At 39.5% G+C, this 20,481-nt stretch overlaps 2 protein-coding genes across 2 annotated transcripts in view; one reads left to right on the top strand and one right to left on the bottom strand.

The window, feature by feature from the left end:
• COG5 (component of oligomeric golgi complex 5) overlaps positions 1 to 2,512 on the top strand; it is a 194,595-nt gene extending 192,083 nt beyond the window's left edge. Inside the window, exon 22 of the mRNA XM_069801840.1 lies at positions 897 to 2,512. Within this exon, the coding sequence (XP_069657941.1) occupies positions 897 to 1,011 (115 nt within the window). The 3' untranslated portion in view covers positions 1,012 to 2,512. The remainder of the gene's footprint in view (positions 1 to 896) is intronic.
• On the bottom strand, positions 1,725 to 20,421 carry HBP1 (HMG-box transcription factor 1). The gene is made up of 11 exons (XM_069801841.1): positions 20,308 to 20,421; positions 15,835 to 16,027; positions 14,495 to 14,729; positions 13,467 to 13,599; positions 12,573 to 12,684; positions 12,330 to 12,442; positions 11,840 to 11,996; positions 11,133 to 11,277; positions 8,376 to 8,705; positions 4,391 to 4,532; positions 1,725 to 2,828 (listed from the first exon to the last, which is right to left on the bottom strand). Exons 1-11 carry the CDS (start codon positions 20,320 to 20,322, stop codon positions 2,811 to 2,813), a joined length of 1,593 nt encoding a protein of 530 aa, XP_069657942.1. The 5' UTR covers positions 20,323 to 20,421; the 3' UTR covers positions 1,725 to 2,810.
• Positions 20,422 to 20,481: the final 60 nt, after the last annotated feature.

The raw sequence follows: 20,481 nt of genomic DNA, 5'->3' as shown, positions 1-20,481 counted from the left end.
CACAATTTTGCTGTAATAGCACCAATGGAACATAATATAAACAAAGAGCTTTAGAAGGAAACCCTCAGATCACTGTATTAATTACATGAAGAAATAATAGAAGAGGAAAAGGAGAGGAAAATCAATTACATTAGAAGCCATAGTTAAGTATGCCCAAACTAACTTGGCCTACTTAATGAACTATTAAGTCAGAATGTAAACAGATTTTTACAGATATGCTGTCATTCAACAATACTATTTACTAGACTCAAATGAAAGATGGCCCTGCATTGTAAGCAAGTTAAATTAAGTAAAAACAAGTACGTAATCGCAGTTGCCCCTTTTAGCGTTGAAATGTCTGTATTTCTGCAACTTACCTACACAAGACTATGTGTGACATCCTACAACAACATACAAGAAAAACACAGCAAAGATGCACAAACGCACTTTGTCTGTGGGTTAGCGCAGCATTTCCCAAAGCACAGTGGCAGTTCAAAAGCCTTACCCAGGAAATCACCTAAAGGCATCTCAGTTGTTCACCAGTGCCCCAGTTTTCATTCTGTAAGTTGTACTCTCAGTGTCTGCAGCAGCTGGAGTCTATTCTTCTCATTTCTAAAGGTTACCAGTACAGCAGTTGCCCGAGTCTCTGCGTCAGAGCTGTCATTATTTCAAGCCATGTGCAACATGCTGCTGCTGATTACTTAAATGTTAACTTGTTCGCTCCTCAAAACATGGAAGAAGTGAGGGAAAGCTCATGAAACAATTACTTAGAGCTTTGTAAGGCCTTTCTTGTTCCTTCCTTCCACAGAGACATGCAAGATCATCTGAGGAAACTTCTGTAGTAGGGAAGAAGGCAATTAATTTCAGTTGCAGATCCTGAACTTACAGTACTTTTTTTTTTTTTTTTTTTTCTTTAGTGGTGCACTGGAAGCTTATGTTCAATCAGTAAGAACAAGAGAGGGAAAGGAGTTTGCACCAGTCTATCCTATAATGGTTCAGCTGCTGCAGAAAGCCATGTCAACCCTTCAGTGAACGTATCTGGACTACTCTCTCAAAACAGGGAACAGTCATGGATCTCTGGTGCCACAGATATACTTATGGTTCATGTAAATTATTCCCAAATACTTAAGCTTTACAACGAAATGTATTTACTTCATCCGTGAAACTTCTGTCTTCTTGCTTTGCGTTCACGTCACAGGAACTTATTTATACACAAATACTATAAGGAAATCATACAATTTTTATGTATGTGCTGTAAGTCTACATCTAATAATAATGAATCATTCTTTAGCATTCTTTTTGAATTTAGAAAGGTATAAAATTAGATTATACTCAAATATTACAGCATAATTGCTGAGTATCTCAAATAAGGAAGTAGCTCTTTTCCTGTAAGTATAGTTTTAAACAGCTAGATATATTTTAGCCTTATTCAGAAAATCATACTTTTGAAACGCTAGACTCATCACTTTCCATCTAAAAAAATCACTAATTTTAACACAAGGAAAAATATTTATAAATAACATGATTCTCTATTGCACAGCTATTCGCTTTGAAATAATTTATATTGATCTCAACTCTCTTTTTGCTTAAACTGTAATAAAGCACATCGACTATCCACTCCTGAATTCGGTATTTGAAATTGTTCAGCAGCTTCCTAACTGCAAAGCATCAGAATATACTTCCAGCAGAACGTGCAGGGCTGACTTAATGATTCGTCTTCTTTATTTTATAAAATACACAACACCAAATTTTAATGAATTTATTTGAAATAATATACAAGAATATAGTGTGCAAAAATCTTAGGGGCAACATCATGTAGACATGTGTCATAAACTGAAATTTACAGTTGTGATTCTTAAAAAAAAACCACACAGCTGTTTAGTACATGAAAAGCCATGATTGTAAAAGTTCACAGCAGAAGCAAGTGTAATCCTAATGCAGCTGCTCTAATTTTAGACAGTCATAGGGAAAAAAAAAAGAAGTAAAGTGCAAGTGTTGCACGTATAGTTAAGTGCAAAGTTTGCCCCCACCATAAAGATGTCTTATGGCAAAATAAAATATTGTAGAATATGTGGCAAAGACAAAACAAGAGTTAAAGCTATGATGGTGACGGTATCAACAGCACCATTTTTCTTGAGATAGCGCTATTTATTCGTTTCATCCTGTCCTGGGCCATTGTTTCCACCAGAAATAACAGCTCTCACTAGTGCCAGCTGGTGCAAAAATATCTCACTTGTGGATACAAATTTTATACCTGGCAACCCAAGAAGCAGCTCCCATGCTACATTACACTATGCTCTCCGTTTACCACATGTTCGGTAACTTGGTGGCATCCGGGCAGGCTGGGAAGCTATAGGCTGATAATACATTTTGCCATTTCAGAAAATCCCAGGCCCCAGAATCGTAATTAATAATATGGTTGTGCAATACATATTAATTAGCAATAAGAATCAATGTATATAAACAGCTGTTACATATTTTAAAATTCCCCTTTTTGTACATTTTCTTTTAAAAATAAACATTTATACACGTCTCCTTCGCCTCTTTCTAAAGTACTTTAGCACCACAGGATATCCATTTTCAAGCCTATATTACCTGATACATATATGAAGTTTGGAAGAAAAATAAGGCAATTTGGTTTAAAATGTTGATAGTTTTAGCTTACTTTTCTATTGTAAAAAGCAAATCTGCGCTCATATTAGATCATTTCCAACTTGATGGTGCCAGTATTTTATGGTCACACAAAGTCACAACAAATAGTAAGACCTTGCATCTTCTTGCCATCAAGCAACAGCCATTTTGTAAATACAGAGTTAACAGGGAAATCTGGCTTAATGCTGTTGTGAGCCCTGAGAAAAGAGAAGAGAAAACTAGGTTAGCGGTTATCAAGAAAAGGAGAAGTAGACACGATCTTAGTTCTAGCAAACTCTTGTTTAGAAAGCCGCAAGTACTTGTAATCATTGGTCAGTTATTCAGAAGAAAACAAAAGGCCAAAACAGATAATTTTATCCCCTGCTCATCAAAAGACCATCAAGACTTCTTTGTCACAGCCTGGAGTCCACCATCATTACTTGATAAGGTAACCAAGCTGCAAACAAAATTCTTAGTTCACTGTAATAGAACAATTAAAAAAGGTATTTCCTGCTGCAACACTGAGGTAACAGGTTCTACAGATACTGTTACCTTGGCCTGAAGACCCTGAGGACACGAAAGGGTAAGAAAACCATCCTTCTTACTAAGGCCAACCCAACACTATTCCTCTCAGTTACACACAGACACCTCCACCGAGTTCCCTGAAGCTCACAGGTGTACATGTGAAGTGAATGTGATCTCACAATCCAAGACTGCAGTAGTGTAAAAACAGAATAAATAAACAGTATTATCTTAACCCACAAAGAAATTTAACAGAAGCTGTCACTGTGCATTAAAATAGAATACAGTGAACACAAAACCAGCTTGTTTCTAGGAGCTGGGATTTGGTGAAACCTTCTGCAACAAGGGACTGAAAACTCGGCACCAAGTATGTACAGCAATAAGCAGCAACTTAGTGTTGGAGCATTTCCTACTCAGTCTTAGGGCAACCTTGCATATGCTCTTGAGAAAGTAGCCTCATTTACACCTGAAAGGAAAGGGAGTAATTTGAGGATGAAATCTTAAACCTGTGAAGCCCATACCACACCTGATGCTCCTACCCAGGCATAAAATGGCCAATGAAAGGACCTGGCATTCTGCACACCTCAGTGGATCTTTCCTTCCAACCTATTCTTCTAGCTGAACACGCAGGTTGGCAGAATATCCTTTTTTTTGATGTTCTCTTTACATGATGTATTAGTTTGAAAGCCCTTATCTTACCTAATAAATACATCCACCACCTACTAATACACTGCTGCAGACTCTTAAACTGATGGTCTTCTATGACGTGAAAAACGATTTATTTCCCTACAGAAGTGCTATCTATTGTATTTATTTTACAATTAAAACAGTAATAAATGAAAGGCATTAATGAAAGAAAAATTAATTTGCTCCCTCAATAACTTCGTATATGTTGATAAAAATCATGAGTAAAAAAGATAGAAAATGGTAAAGAAAAAGCTTTTACTGAAGAAAAAGGACACTGAATCAGTTACTTCAAACAAAAGGTCACATGCTTGTCCTTTGCATTTCACAAGCACACTCACTTTCAGTCCAACAGAATTCATGAACTCTCATAAAATATTCAGAAACAGACCCTCTCCTGATTTGTCTCTTGCCAACTGTCCAAAAGCAGGTTACACAGTACAGGGGAATAAAATGAAGGTTTGGGCTACCAAGAAAGAAGCAGACAGCAGAGTTTATCCTGAACAAAAACCACTGTAGCTACCCTATGAACAAATTTAACTGCATAAAGAAAAACACCAATTCACAAACATACAGAATTTGTTCGTTTTCGTTTCCAACAGTCAGGATTTAAACGCTTCTGTTCTTCTGCCAAGGCCTTGGCTTCTAGTGTGTACATCCGCCTTTCTTCATTTTTCATTTTCTTCCACCTGTCACCGAGTATCACACTTATGGCTCTGCAAGATAAATGTTTACAGTACGGTCAAGACAGTGTGTTAAGAAATCCCCTTATTTTTTTATCTCAGCACTTGAAAGAAGACAAAAGTTAAATGTGGAAATAATACACACAAAAGAAATCAACTACCTTTAAAAAAGATATTTTTTTTAACAATCATGTTTCTGATTATCTTCTCATAATTCTTTTAAACAGTTAAACAGCTGAGACTTCTGTGTTCGCTGAGTATGGGTCAGCGCACATTCCAACATTTCAAAGGGTGTATATTTGAATACACAGCAACTTGCATAAACCAGCAAAATAGAGATGTTAAAAAAAACACCACCAAATGGTAACTCACATTTGTTTTGCTCTACTTTCATACTACAAGATCGTATGACAGATTTGCTGAAAATATGTTCTCTAATAATTAGGGCAATGATCTGAATATGACCTCAGCCAAACAAATATTTGATTAACTGCAAACCCCCATGTCTATTCAATAGATAGTGTGTAGCTTCCTCCACCTTTAACTGGGCAGAACATACTGGTAAGTTCCCGTTCCTATGCAAAAAGAACCATTTGTTCTAACATCATGTCCAGAAGCTGAATGAGTTGCCTTCCTATTCCTTATAAACTTGATGTCTTTTAGACAATATTTCCCCATATTATCATGCCATATTGCTTAACTGCACTCGCAAATGCTGGATCAATATTCCATTAAAGCTTTAACTCCATCCTTTAGCTGAATTAAAATCTCTAAACAACAGCTCTTTTATCAATGACAATTACTAAACTACTGAGTAGGTAAGCTTTGGCTTCAGATTACAGTGATGGAAGTTCTATGAGCAGCTTTAAGAAAAAGGTGTATACAACTAAGTACTTTGCTTTATCATATTAAGAAGTTCCTTGCTGGTAGCAAAGCTATTCATAGACTTTTCTAAAAGAGTCAAGAAGAGCAGAGTGTCATCAACCATTTCCATAGCATTTTGCATACTGCAGTTCTGAAAGCTTTTCTGTACCGTACCAAAAAAATGGATTTTAATCCTGCAAGGCCATGTAGTACCACTCAGGCTTCCACGAGCTGCAGAGCACTCGGAGAGCACAGCAAGAACTCCACCGGGGCTGCCGTGAAGCCTGCGCTGTCACATGCTCTGGTGACTCCTTAGAGCAAACTCAAGTTGCAACCACATCCCATCAACATCAAATCCATTTGCGCAGCCTATCTCTTTAGCAATGGAATTTCTCATTTTCTATCCAAATTAAGAACAGGTATCTTTGGTCTGTCATCAGAAGTAAACACACTCCAGTTTAATTAGCAGATTTTTCACGTTTTGGCAGTATCCAGAGGCAAATAGCACCAAAAGCCTGTCTGGTTTCGGTCACCAGTTTGTACTGGATCACTCATACCCCCAGGAAAGAACACGGTGACTCAGAGAGTGCAGGTTTGCTGAAAAAGCCATTGCATTTCCAAGTAAAAAGGCACTACAAAACCTTTGTATTTCCAATGCAAAAATATGTATTTTATACCTCCATAGGAAATACTGCACTGAGGCACAGAAAGTGTGTACAGATCTGTATGTTTCAAAAAGCTTGAAAAATCTAACACAGAGACGAAAGCTCCATTTCTCCAAGGAAACAGTTCCATGAATGAACCACTGAGATGGAAAAAAGATGTGTACAGAGAAATTTCCCAATGTAATGGAGACCTAATTCTCCTGATTAGAAAAAAGTAAAAAAACCTGACCCTACTGCATCACTGTCTTAGGTGCCCTTCACTTCATCAGAACTTTGCAGTGCTCTGTACACTGCCTCCGTCGTCTTAAAATGCCGGTAAGATACCTGACAACATTTTAGCAAAAGACTAATGTGCAGGATGCAATCCCTTATAGTGCAGTTAATTCAAAAGAAATTGTCAAACGGTAGTCGAGAACGCCTCAAGTTTACTCAGTAATTATGTTCAGCATCAACAAATGCTGTTAATAGTTCAGGTGATTTTCTTCATCTTTAGAACATACACTACTCAAATTATTCAAGTATTTCTGAACGCACGATCAATTCCAACTACAGTAACAGGGAGAATATCTAGAAAAGAAACAAGTGCTACTCTAACCAAAGTTTCTCAAGTACGCTCTTACGGTCCACAATATTTTTGAGTATCATGTGAACGTTGACTTGTGTTTCCAATGTTTGCAGCTTGCTATCTTGTTGACATGGCTTGAGCTACTTTGTCTCAGAACAGACCGTTTAACTCAGAATACCTCATGTTCTGTCCTTTCGTGTGTGCATAAGAAAAATAAAACAACCATAGCAAACGTAAGAACACCAGTGTACAGGAATGGCTACTACACCTAACCAACTGTAAGATCTACTCGGTAATCTGAAAATGACACACGCTTATTTAAAAAACACGAGAGTTGCCTCCAAACAGCTAAATTAATGACTGCCCCAGCAACACTTAAGCAACAGTAGCTGAATGCCTATAAAATCAATTATCGCTAACTTTTATGATTTCTTCTGTAATGTATTTTATGGATGCCAAGAAACTGCATCCAAATGCACTACTGCCTTCCAAATGGGAGAGGGAGCAGTGCACTCTGAAGCTTACTTGTAACTTTGTCATCACTTTCCTTCAAGGTAAACCTGCTCACTGAAATACTGAACTTACTTTTCACATCCATCCAGCTGCAGCTCCAGTTCACAGCATCCCTTTGAAATCAGCATTTTAAATTAAATATATAACCATCATAAACTTTCCTAGTTGACATTCTGTTCGATTTCTCATTGATAGTTGCAATGAATTTGAAGGCAGCAGATCTGCTTCACTGAAATTACTATAAACATTGCAGAACATCACTGCCAGGACACACAAGACTGGCTGAGATTTAAGGATGGGTTATTTCTATGGTAGGATTTTACTTCTCAACACCATGACAGCCTCCTTAGTAGAATGTTGTAAAATAGCCAAAACCCTCTCAAAGCCCTGTCATCTTTACTTTTTATCAGATTTAATGCTAGAATTTTTATGCAACAATGCAATTTTTACAGTAACAGTTTTCATAATGCTATATACATTAAAAAATCTGATCATAAGATCAGTGCATGTTCATGTGTTTTAGTTTATATTTACATATGCCCAATAGGCATAAAACATTAAGATTATTTAAAACATATATAATGGAGATCTTTATGAAAAAATGTTTAGACATAATGTGCATATAGATAAAAACCAAAAGAACAAACCTATAAAGAACCCTCCTCCAAACACATGGTCATATGACTCTTCCTGCAAGTTTCAGCAGATTGTTCAATGCCTTTAGGACAAGCAAAATTTGGCAATGTACTGTTTGGATTAAGATCTTTCAGATATCCTAACAATCAGTACTCCATTATTCAATAGGATACACAGACTGAGAAAAAGTGATAATAACTTCACTGAAGAATTTGCAATATTATGTCAAGACTTAATTAGAAGAACCAGAAATCCCCTTTTTCCATTACAACACACAAGCAAAGAGCTGGGTACTTTTTTCCCCATGAACATTTCTCTCACCAGTGTAAACAAAGACTGTTGTGTATTTGTGACTGCCCATATATATATATGTGTCAGTTGCTTTACCCAAATGCTTTCTCAGAAGGTTAAATTTGCCAAAAATGGCTTGTGTCAAATTTACTGAGTACTGTAAACACTTGAAGTCTGCCCATAACTTAAGCTTTGTGTCAGCATCTTTCAAAACTTGTTCTTAAAGCAATATACACACATTTTATTTCAAATACAAAATTTTGTCCACTTAAATTTAATTGTGGGACAGAGATACTCTTCTAGCTCACCAGTAATAACAAAACTACAATTTTATACCATTACCTGTTGTCTTTCCCTGGATACATCTGAGTATATTCAACTCTGTATTTTTTGGCAAAAAGCATGAAGGCATTCATTGGTCTTTTGCACTTGTTTGGAGAAGTGGCACTCACAGTACTTGCAGTCCCTGAGCTGTGGCTTTTGCCAGCTTTGCTGTACAAAGAATTGGAGGAAAGATGTGGCGATGCAGTAGACGCACAGTTTTTACTACTGCATTCTGATCTCTCAGCATCTTGATTGTTTGAACCTCCACAAGATAGAGAAGCGCGACGCTGCCGAGCCATGCTGCTTAGCACATAAACTGCAGAGGAATCCATTGGTGTAAAATCATAACTACAAGAAAAAGACATATCATAAAATGATCAAGTAATTTTAATGTAAAATCCCTAAACAGCTGTTCACTCTTCATCTGCACTACATGTCTAGTAGTCTGGTCTCCTTTGTGTGACATAATGATTTCTGCTTGATGCAGATGTCAGTGTGAAAAACAAAACAAAACAAATTTTGGCAGATGAATTAATAGTTTTTTCAACGTGATGGCAGACTGCAACTTTGCAAGATCTGCTGTGTACTATCAACCTCCCAACCGTATATCAATTAATTATACACTGTCTTCAAATTTCATCCTGTTTTGAAATAAGTTTCTTTCTTTCTGCTTCTGTCCTTATCATAAATCAAATCTAGTCAGTGAATGATAGGTACTGCAAGGACAACTGATGTGGGAAGAGAAAGCATTGAGTTCACTTGCAAATATATATTAATTACAAATATGAAACCACTATATTAAAATAAATTATATTGTATACACTATTGTACAAATAACTTCTCTAGGCAGTTAAATACATATTATTTTACGGACAAACCTTCCACTGAGATTAAAAAATTGTTTAAAGACCCATGGTGTTGCATACTATTTGATTCAAAGCTGACAAACGTCTGCCCTCTAGTGACAAAAATGTGAGATTCCTCGGTATTTCAAGGTATTTCAACAGCTTAAGATGAGTTGTTTCCATACAATTTAGACCTGAAAATACCATAAACTGTTGTAATTTTTTGTTGACCAACAACTACGATTAACCTCTAACCACTACAGAAGTAGTTTAACTCCACAGACTATTTATCGTCTCCAGGTGTGTGCAAATCAGTCTAGGAACCACAGGCTATATATAGTCTTTAGCATGCAATATGGGGAAAACACACTTGTAAAGGTGCTACTCCATCATAAATCTAAAAAACTAAGCTACCACCACAAAATAAACATAAAACGTATATAACTCTAAGGCTCCGCTCACCCACTGCTCAATGGGGCTGTAGTTACATAATTTATGGCAAAAATAAGGGCTTCGAAGAGCTTTTTTCCAAACACAAAGTAGAACTACTATCAATGAAATGCTGCAAGTGGTAGTCCAGCCCCCATCTGCAAAGGCAGCTCCTTTCTGTGGGATGGAACCAAAAGCAAGGGTGGAGCCTGAACACTTGCCTCCCAAATCCCTTAGAAAAGTAAAAAGCAACGAAGAAGGGATAATGCCACCAACATTGCAGACAAGGTCACAAGATATTGAGAAAGTACCTCTCTGTTCTACAAACAGTCCAGCACCCTTCCTATTCCTAATCTCCATCCTATAACACAGCAACAGGATTTTGTTTTTTAATTCTTCTGCCCTGTTAACCACAGCTGCTGCTGCTGCATGCTCGTTTCTCAGTGACTTAATCCCTTCTGCCCAGAAAGAGAGACAAGGTATTTGAAGTGCCCAGGCAGTATGCAGCTGGGCTGCAGGATAAGTAAGGAGCCACAAGTCCAGTTTCTTCAGTGAGATGTAAATATGATTTTAACACCTCTCTACATATGAAGTTCAGAATAGGAGTTAATAAGAAGAAAAAAACCCAGACAGCAAATGAGTGAAGACAAGCAATTTGAACTCACTGTCTATGCCAGACTGAAATCATACAAGAGCTCCTAGGGCTTCAACTGCAAACAGTATTTTAAATTCATTTTTTTCTATTGTAAAAAAACCCAAAAAGCAACTGGACTAAAAACAGATGCTAAAAAGGAGCTAACATCATAGGAGAAGATGGATTCTACTAAACCTAGGAATCTCAGAATAGTATGGAAAAATCTTTATGAGTAATACTATTTCCTCAGAATCTTAGAATAATTTATGTTGGACAGGACCTCTGAAGATCATCTGGTTGAACCTCTTGCTCAAAGCAAAGCAAACCTCAAAGTCAATCAAACTCGAAGTTAGGCAAATTTGATATATTAGAAAAGAATTACAAAAAGCAGTATATACAAAACCAGTAAGAAATACGAAAGTACTGTATTCTAAAGCCATAACACATGCATTTATTACTAAGAAACTACTCAGATAATTCAGATAGACAGCTGCATACGAAACACAAGTTAATAGCTGGCAGACATACTATTGTGGGAAAACTACTAGGTTTTTCAAACATAACCCGCTTTACCTGAAGAATTTATACAGATAATACATATATTTTTACTGCTTTATCTAATCTGGCTTAAACTATCATAAAAGGGGGCTGGAAAGTTATTTCACTCCAAGGTATTACTTTGCAGATTAGCAGAGCACATAATTACACACCTTTCCTAGTATTCAGGCTTCATTTTTCCCTCTCATTTATCTTGTATTACCAAAAGTATTCTCTCTTTGCTCTACATAATGCTTCAAATTCTTGTAGACGTAAGGTGCCTACTCATTAAATACAAGAACCACTGAGGCCACTTTATCCAAAAATTACCTTTTAAATGTATCAAAAACACCTGAATCATCAAAGTTAATGGCATCAGGGTGTCCAGGAGGTAGACACAGATCTCCAAGATGCATTTCACAGCATGGAATGCCATGCTGTACCACAGTCAAGCTTGGATAAAAAGATGACCAACCTGAAGTGGTAAAGAGTTAAATTAGACAAACGGCCAGACAATCTCTCTAGGTCTTAACTGGAGCAATCCTATATCTCTAAATGATATAATTTTATAAAAATGTTCTGATGTAGTTTCTTTCACCCAAAAGAAAAATCAGAAACACTTACTCAGGGAATTCTTAGTGCAAATAGTTTATTTTTATCTCAAGTAAAATCTTATTCTAGCAAAAAAAGTAATCAAAACCTGGAAACTTTTATCATCAGAAGTTCCATGTATAGCAAGTGAGAAAAGCCTCCCCTATTTGCAGCTTTCCTTTCTCCCCCCCCAGTTTTTCTGCCTTCCTGAGCTCCATTTATGTACTTGGTCAAATCTTTCCTTAAGAGATATGCAGTATTTCTGTAGCTTTATAGCTTTACAGTTTTGTTTGTTTAAATTCTGGATTTCTTTACAAAGATAGTAAATTGATTCTACAACACTGCTTTTACCAATTTCTTGAGCAACGTGGAACACCAATAAAATCTGCAACCACTTTCTAAGAACTTTTTAATATACAACCAAGTATACTTGTAGTATTTCATACCTTTATTTTTAACATAAAAAGGATGATCAAGTCTGCATTCTACTGTAAGCAAGCCATCTTCCACTGTGCCAGGATCAAAAGTCAGCTTCAGCACTGACTCACCAAAGGAAATGCTTTCTTCATGAGAAATCAACTTCAAACCATCAGAACCATAGCCCTGTAAACATACATACAGTTCAAAACCTTTCTCCCAAGAAAAGCATATACCAGTGTATACCACAGGTGTATATTCATCATCTTAAATTATATTAAAAAATACCAACATTCTAAGTGATCTCACTAGAAATTAATAAAGATGATGTAACATTTGTAACATCCCTAAATGAATTCAGTTCAATTGCTTTACAGCAAGATACTTAAATGGTACAGTCAGCTTTAAACAAGTTTAGTACAAACCTGTCTTCCTGAGACAGTAAAGGTACAGGGATAACAGAAGAAACTAAATACTTGCTACAGGTATTGAAATGAATTTATTAGAACTAACAGCTACCTTGTAAGGACTCACTGGGAGATTCTCCTCTTTTCCACAGCTTTCAGATCTTGCAAAATCTTCGACATCCTGCCATTCTTTATTGCGTCCTTTATGAAAGCACAAACGAGAGCCTAATAGATTTTTTTCAAGAAAAGAAAAAAAAGATTAGTGTTATGTAAAAAAGTCTGTGTTACAAAAAAAAAAAAAAAAAAAAAAAAAAAGACAAACCAAATACTTATTCAATGATACACGTTATTTTACCTTTTAGAAAACAATGCCAAACAGTTGAGGGCCAGGAATGGCACCATCCTAAATCATCATCATCTGAAAGTGACGACATGCAGAAAATGCCAGATTCTGATTCACTATTCGCCTATTAAAAAAACCAAAATGGTGTTGATATTTTACTGCGAAGATTTTAGGGCTGGTCTTACATGTCTTTAGACACATTTCTAATTTGCATCTGTGTCACCACTCTGCCTCAAATACTAATAGGAAATGAACATGAAGAGAAATATTCAAGGAATGCAGTAAATGTGAACAGAGCATTTTCATCTCCTTTTCTTGAAATGTGCCATCTGAAATTTGGGGGTTTCATTCTCTGAGATTCATTTCACACCTATGGATTACCTTATGCTTCAGTACAAGCATTTTACAAGCTCTTGTTCCTTGGTTCCACAGAACCACTCAAAACACATATGGTCAAATTACTAGAAAGCTGTAGGGCCAAGTCAGTTCTAGAGAGATCACTGGGAAAAACTCAATGTCTTTAACAGACAAGTTTCAGACACAAATTAATACACAGGAAAGGGAGAAGCAGGATTGAGAGGTTTTGTGCATCTAGAAGGACATAGTTCCATATTTCGTTTTCGAGACACAAACAAGTTAATGCAATTTTTTAAAGCTTGCTATAGAAGGAACTACAAAAGCAGCAGAGCTTTCTTAGAATGTGATCTCTTCACAAAAATGTGGACTCTGATGTAGCACTACAAGCCTACTGTGTTCGGTAAAAAAAGTAACAGGAAAATCTAGCTTAAATAGAAATTGTATTAGAACTAAACAGATTATTTTTTTAAACTACTTTCTCTTTCCAAAAAGCTTAACCCATTACTCATGCATCTTTATTTATTTTAGAAATGTTTCAGATCAACTCACCCTTTCATGTCTGACTGGTGTTTCATCCACATCATTCTTGGAGAAGTTAGGATCATTCTTTGAGGATCCTGGTGGAGGACGTGCATAGGAATGTAAACTTTTGCTTGTAGCTATTATGTGAACAGGAGATGATCTACAATAGAAAAATATTTAAAAATATCTCAGATTAAGACATCACAAGACTTAGCTGCCATTACTCTACAATGCTTTTATTTAACAAATATTTCTGTTTGCATGAGATGAATACCAAAAACTTTCCACACACCAACATTCAAATGGAATGATTAAAGGGTGCAAGCTCAGGCAAAGGGAGTATTTAGCATAACTCCTTCATAGCTTCTACATACCACCCAAATAACAGTACTACCTCCACATCAGCATCTCCTTGGCACAATGCTGAAGTTTGTACAAGTATCTTGAAGCGAATAACCCATTCTTAAGAGTACATAAAGACATCTGCTTTGTCCTAATGATTAAATCCCAACTGCATTAACAGTACTGCATTTAATTTTCTTATTATAAACCTAAGACCAAAGCCATACAATAAAAGGTGAAGCCCAGAAATTCCTCACATCCCACACTGCTTCTCACAGCCTTATGGAATTTACAGATCACAAATCTGAAACAGTATCAATAAAAAATACTTTGCATTATATTTCCAATTAGCTCTTTTTAAAAAAATCTAAAGTCAGTGCACTAGTAAGTATTAAGAATTTAACGTAACAAATTCATCTTAGTTTTTCATCTGCTCCTTCATATGAGGTAAATGCCCATAATTTCTGAGCCTTCTGTGGTTAGGCAATGTCCTTATACCATGCTACCTCATTCTGGCTGGCAATTAAGCAGCTTTTGCAACAGGCTCCAAAACGAGTCCTGTGCAATGTTCTGCAGAAGAGTGAAGTTACTATATGAAAAGATCAAAAATAGGGCTCCAGTTCAAAGTCAAAAGGCATGAAGATTAAAGGAAATGTTTCTGGAGACATAGTATTACAAATCTTGGAGTTCAAAATCGAAATGAATGTCAGTACCTGTTATAAAAAGAGCACTGCATCAAAGGACTCTGAGGACTTGTGGCTATATTTGCTAATTCTGTCAACCAGTTCACCCCATCCTCACAAGAATAAGCACTTTCTGAATTGCTGTTTGAGGTATGTTGGTTCCATGAGGGCCTTGAACATTCCTGATGTGAAACATCAGCACCCAGCTGAAAAAGTGCAGGTGGGGTAGAATCCGTCTGCACAGCCTGTAGTTCAGGAAGATCATCTACGAACAGAGTCACAAATTACCATGATTATACCCATTGACAAATTCTAGCTGACACCAAATCTTGCAAATAAAAAAGGAACCACAATGAAGCAACTAACTTTATTTTCTCATATCACAACTACCAACATTTCACAAACCCTATTCATCATACTAACAAAATGGCCGCAGAAATAATCACATCTCTAGTCCATTACACATTCAAACAAGCCATTTAAGAAAACCATTAAGTAACTAGATAAAAATGTAGTTCTGGTTTTAAAGTTTTTACTGGACTGACTCATTTACACAGAATTGTACCACAGAATCATGCAAAAGTAGCAACATGCTTCACTGAAATACTAAAACATTCAACAAAGGCAACTAAATTAATCTGTCCTAGCAGGTGTGAGACTAAAAATTATCATCAGGGGCTGGACAAGGTAAAAGTCTTCCATGTTTCCACCAGGGAACTGGAATTAAATAACTCAGAAGTCATGAAAGCTGCCTATACAGCCTGGTAGGGGTGAATTCCTATCAACAATCTACAGATTTGACATTATATAGAATAGCAGAAGAGAGCCCAGCTTATTAACAAAAGTCTGTGTTACATGCCTTTGTGTAACTAAGTATCGTTATTCTTAATCATTCCATGACTGCAACTAAATGTGTTACTATTTCATTGATTATATCAATACTTTCTAAGGTATGTGCTATTTTTCTCCAGTATGTAAGAACTGAAGTTCCTCTAGTCCCCAGTATGTAAGAACTGAAGTTCCTCTAGTCCAGAATCTCTATTTGCAGCTGATCTAAAGCAGCATAATTTCCCTTCAGGAGGAGCTCTTGAGCTTTCTGTTTGTTATTCTTGTGCCAAAAAAAAGCTCCTCTGGAGATCAGGAGCAGTAGCTCTGAGTTCAAGAACACATTTAAGTAAACTGGCCAGTGTGTCAGAACTGGAAATGGGTTAAAGGGTAAGTGCAAAACAAGACCTTCAGATGTCACAATTCACTGTCATATTGCCCTACTTAAGTTAAAAATCAGTAATCCCAGTCAGCTTCCAGTAATTTCACTACAGAAAAACTACAACAAACTTCAGAAATTGGCTGCTTCTGAAAAAGTAATTTACCAAGTTCCATGTGTTCATCACCAGATGCATATCCAGGAGAAGAGGGCAAGTTTTCATTACACTTCAGCAACTCCAGTGACTCATTCATCCCTGAAGTTCTCTTGTCCACTACCAGAAGGAGTTTCTGAACTGCATTAGGCATTTGATTTGTCTTCACTTCCCACACCATGTTAGGATGCTCCAAAGTATCTGACTTTAAAGAGACAAAGGTTAAAAATTTGTACACACGTGAACGGTTTTAAGTTGCATCTGACAGGCTACTTCATTACCAGAACCTAAATCCTCCATAATCTGTTGAGAATCGCAACATAACTTAGCTTGATAGGGACGTCTAGAGATGATCTGGTACAATCCCTGCAGAAAGCAGAGCCAACTCTGAAGTCAGATGAGGCTGACTGGGGCCCTGGCCACTTGAGTTTCTAGTATCTTGAAGGATGGGGATTCCCTGCCACTTCTCAGGAACCTGTTTCAGTGACCACTCTTGCTGTAAGGAAGTTGTTCCTTATGCACACTTTGAACTTCCCTTGCCACAGCACATGCCCATTGCCTCCAAGAATCTGGGGTCATCTCCTCAGCCACCACTCAAGCCAAGGTAAACAACATTCACCTGGTACCCTGAGCCACACATCCCGTCACAAAAGGCCGTCAGACGGGTCAGACAAGATTTGCCTCTGGGTAATCCGTCCTGGCTATTCCCATCACCTTCTTGCCTTCTAAGAGCCCAGACATGGCTGTCAGGAGGATCTGCTCTACAATCTTCCTGAAGCCTAAGGTTAGGCTGACCTGCCTGTACTTTCCCCACATCCTCCTCCTTGAAGCCAGGTGTGACATTTTCTTTTTTCCAGTTATTGCGAGCCCTCCCGCCATCAAATCCTCTGCCTTTTGGAGACCATCCTCACGAGGACGCTGGCCAGCGTCCCCTGACATATCCCACCCAGTCTCACCTACTTGTGCGTGGCTGGCTCACTGAACTGGCCTGCCCCTAACTTCCTCTTCCTCTGACAGAGACAAAGAAGTACCTCGCTCCATCAGACGCGTGTTTCTAGGCCCAGAGCCTTGAAGAACCTGGAAACAAGCCTTGCAAATAAAGACTAAAGCAAAGAGGACATTGTCCTCAGCCTTTTGAGAACAGGTCTCCTACGCCATTTAGCATCAGGCCCGTGTCTTCCCTAGTCACCCTTTCACCACCAGCATATCCGCAGAAGCCATTTTCACTGCCCTTCACATCCCTTGCTATCTCAACTCTAGGTATACTCTCAAACACATTTGACTGCTAACATTAACTATGTTGTAAATTGAAAGAAAAAGAAGCCTCTGCTAGTAGATTTCACTGCAGTGTTATTTCCTCAAATCCCAGTACTGTAACATTTATATAAAACCCCAATATTTTAAATCATCTTCAGCAGTCAGGGAACTGTGTGATTATCCTATGCAACCACTGCCTCTAAAAGCTGGAAAACAAGGTTATCCAGTCTTTAATAATTTGGTTATCTACTGCTTTTTTCACATGATGATGAATTAAAGCTACCATAACACGATCACTTCAATGAAGTGTCACTGAAAAAGTAATCATGAGTCCCTCACAAAAGAGCAGGAAACACAGCTTAGTAAGTAAAAAAATCTGGAAAGTCTACCACATGCATGTCCACTAAGTAAGCTATCATGCACCACATTAGAGAAATACAAACAATAGCTAAAAACGCCAATATTTTCATATGAAACAGTAAGCCTATCACCCTACAAGTTCCCTTCATGTAATGCATAAAAAGCCATCTGATAACAGTTATGAAAAAAAAACCAGCTTTATTTTAATAAACAGTTAAAAGGTATTGTGTGTATACAGCCAAGATTAACAATGCTCCACATTTTTACTCATTCTGTGAATTTGTTTCCTTCCTTTTGCAACTTGTCCTGTACATAACATAGTTCAGACATATCCCTTTGAAATACATACTGGCCCTACCAGAAGAGGCCTGACGTAAGCAGTAAATTTTTTTTACTGGAAAATTTCTAACTCTCTCATCTCCTCACCTTTCAAATACAAACAGAACTTACAAAAACTTGCATTCCAAACATAAAAAGACGTTTGATTCTACTCAGATGGCACTACTACAAAAGCCACAACAGCATGATTCTGATTTTAAGGAGGTGGAGAGGGAAGGTAAGAGAAACGAGAATACACAATCAAATGCACTATCAAGCAATGGTATGTGTATTTCACCTCCAAGAAGCATCTTTAATGCAAATTATTCCTCTATCACCCATGAGGGACAGTAGAATTACAGAACACTACAAGAGCAGAAAACTCAGTCACTTCTGAACAGAAAAATCAGACCTTAGTAGCACAGGTCAGGACCTTGATGATTATCTCCAAGTAAGCAACTCCAGAAAGTCACTCCTTGTTTTTCTAGCTTGTCTACGTCCTTCCTTTTCCCCCTTCTGCCTTGTTTTTCCCTCCATTTTCTTCTCTCTTCCTTTCCCATTTTCCTGCCAAAATGAATGAGCTAACTAATTTTGGGAATGTTACCTTCTCCTTCCTTCCTGCCAGCTGCCAAGATTTGAAAGTACCTGTCCTAGTATCCCAACAGACTGAGGGTCAGAGATAAGGTACAGATACAGCACGCTAGTCTGACAATTAAGATACTAGTTTGAGAAATGAATTGCTCTTCCAAGTCACAAGGATTTCTCTAAACCAAAGCCACCCATGTTCAAAAGCCAAAAGATCCTCTAACAAATGAATTAAAAACAAAAACGTGCCCAACTTTACTTTTCAATTTTTTTATTCTACTTGATTAAAGCCTGCTTTGGACATCATGTGCTTCTCTTGTACTCAGCCTTTCAATGTTTTGGAACATTAAGGGGAATGGCCATTAATTAGCTTGTAAAGATTTTTTTTTTTTTTTAATTCAACTTCACGTTCAAAACTTGTTGCGACAGATGTTTTCTAGAAGTCTGCTTCACAGGGCTATAACTACTACCATTTTCTTTAGAGGCCAAATGAATTTATTTATGAATTTGTGCTTTAAAGTCAGTCAGTTTGTTGTGCTAAATAAAATGGCAATATTAACAAAGAACTTATTAATTAAACCATGTCTGGTTTTGAGGGACAAAAATAAGTTTGGGACAAAAGTAAACAAAGACCGTGGCTGAGAAGGGGTTCAGCGGGAACTGGGCAGCGTCCAGCCAAACCGCACTGTGCAGGAATGCCTGGGTAGAAAAGTGCTCCCCGTGGTTTTCCTCCTGGTATTTGCCTTCTTTCCCCCAACCTACCACTGAAGTCTCAGGCAAGGTCTACGCCTGTAGCAATTCACTGGATGGAGTTTAATATGGAGAACTGCTGCTCCAAGCAAAACACAACATACTGGCCAGACTGGATCTACACCAGGGACTTCCATTTGCACGCCTGCTTTGATCAAGGATCCTACTCCGCTTCCCCGACTCGCACAGCTGTGCCAGAACAGCGCTGCAGAGGCACGGCCTGAGGAGCACAGAACATGATTCACCATGTTTTTGCAGAGACGGCCTTTTAGCATTACGCAGGCCGAGCCGTAGCTCCGACCCGACTCCGTCGGATGCCCCCCCCCCCCCCCCCCCGAGGAAGCACTGCCCTCCTCACACCACGTAACCGCCCGTCGCGGAACAAACACCCATTACATAAGGAAGGTATTGACAGCAGCGCGCCTCAGGACGTGACCCGCGGGCGGCCCGAGGGGAGCCCCGTCCCCCGCCCCGGGCAGCCCCCAGGCCCGCACCGCCCCGCGGCTGAGCCGGGGCCGCGCCCGGGAGCGCGCTTAAGCCCCCCCCCAGCTCCCCCCCCTCCCACGCACACGCCCATCATGTGATCCCCGCCTGGACGCTGCCCTTGTTTATAAACTTCTGGCGGCACCGCGCATGCGCGCAAGGCCCCATTCATTCAGAACTGCGTAACAGCTCGGCCCGGCCGGGGGGGGGGAGGCGGCGGAGGCGCCCCCCCACACCCCCGACCCCGCCGCCCGCCGTTACCCCCGGGCGGAGCCGCCAACCGTGCCGGCGCGGGGCTCGCCTGGCTCAAAGTTGCCCCCGTTCCCTGCCCCGTCCCCCAGACACCCGCTGCTCCCTGCGGCGGGGCAGAGCGCCCTCGCTCTGACAGACCGGAGCAGGCGGGCGCTCCCCGGGGAAAAAAAAAGGGGGGGGACACCGGCTCTGTGCCGCTCGCTTCCGCGGTCTGGCGCTGCAGCTGAAGGGCCCCAAGGGAGGCCGGCGCCCCCGCGCACCCCGCGGTTTTGGCCCGGCAGGGCGGCGGCTCCGCCGGGCTGCTGAGGAAAGGCGACCACTAAACAATGCCCGGGCTCCAGCCGCCGCCGAAAGCCAGGACCCGGCGGCCTCCTCGGCTCAGCTCGGCCCGCTGCCCTCCGGCCCGGCGGACCCCGTCCGTCCCCCGCCGGGGCCTCGCAGCCCCCCAAAAGCCGCAGCTCCAAACTTTGTAGCACTTACCAAACCCGTCGCCATTACCAAATTCCCCTCGGCTCCCCCCCCCCCCGCCTCCTCCTCACAACGGAGCCCCGCCACACCCTGGCGGTGCTCGGTCGCCGACTGGTCGAAGACGGCGTTGCTCAAGCCGCAGCCGCCTCCTATTGGCTGCCTCGCCTGCCTATCAGGAATCCGCCC

Source organism: Haliaeetus albicilla, chromosome 14 (assembly GCF_947461875.1).
Source record: "Haliaeetus albicilla chromosome 14, bHalAlb1.1, whole genome shotgun sequence".
Taxonomy (NCBI): domain Eukaryota; kingdom Metazoa; phylum Chordata; class Aves; order Accipitriformes; family Accipitridae; genus Haliaeetus; species Haliaeetus albicilla.
The sequence above is the reverse complement of the archived record's forward strand: the minus strand, read 5'-3'. Positions and strand labels throughout refer to the sequence as shown.

Excerpts from the sequence above, each read along its gene's own strand:
- HBP1 (XM_069801841.1), bottom strand. Across the intron at positions 14,730-15,834 it reads TGATGAACACATGGAACTTG|ATGATCTTCCTGAACTACAG; the intron begins GTAAATTACTTT and ends CTCTGTTCGTAG. Across the intron at positions 13,600-14,494 it reads CAGTGCTCTTTTTATAACAG|ATCATCTCCTGTTCACATAA; the intron begins GTACTGACATTC and ends TTTCTATTGTAG.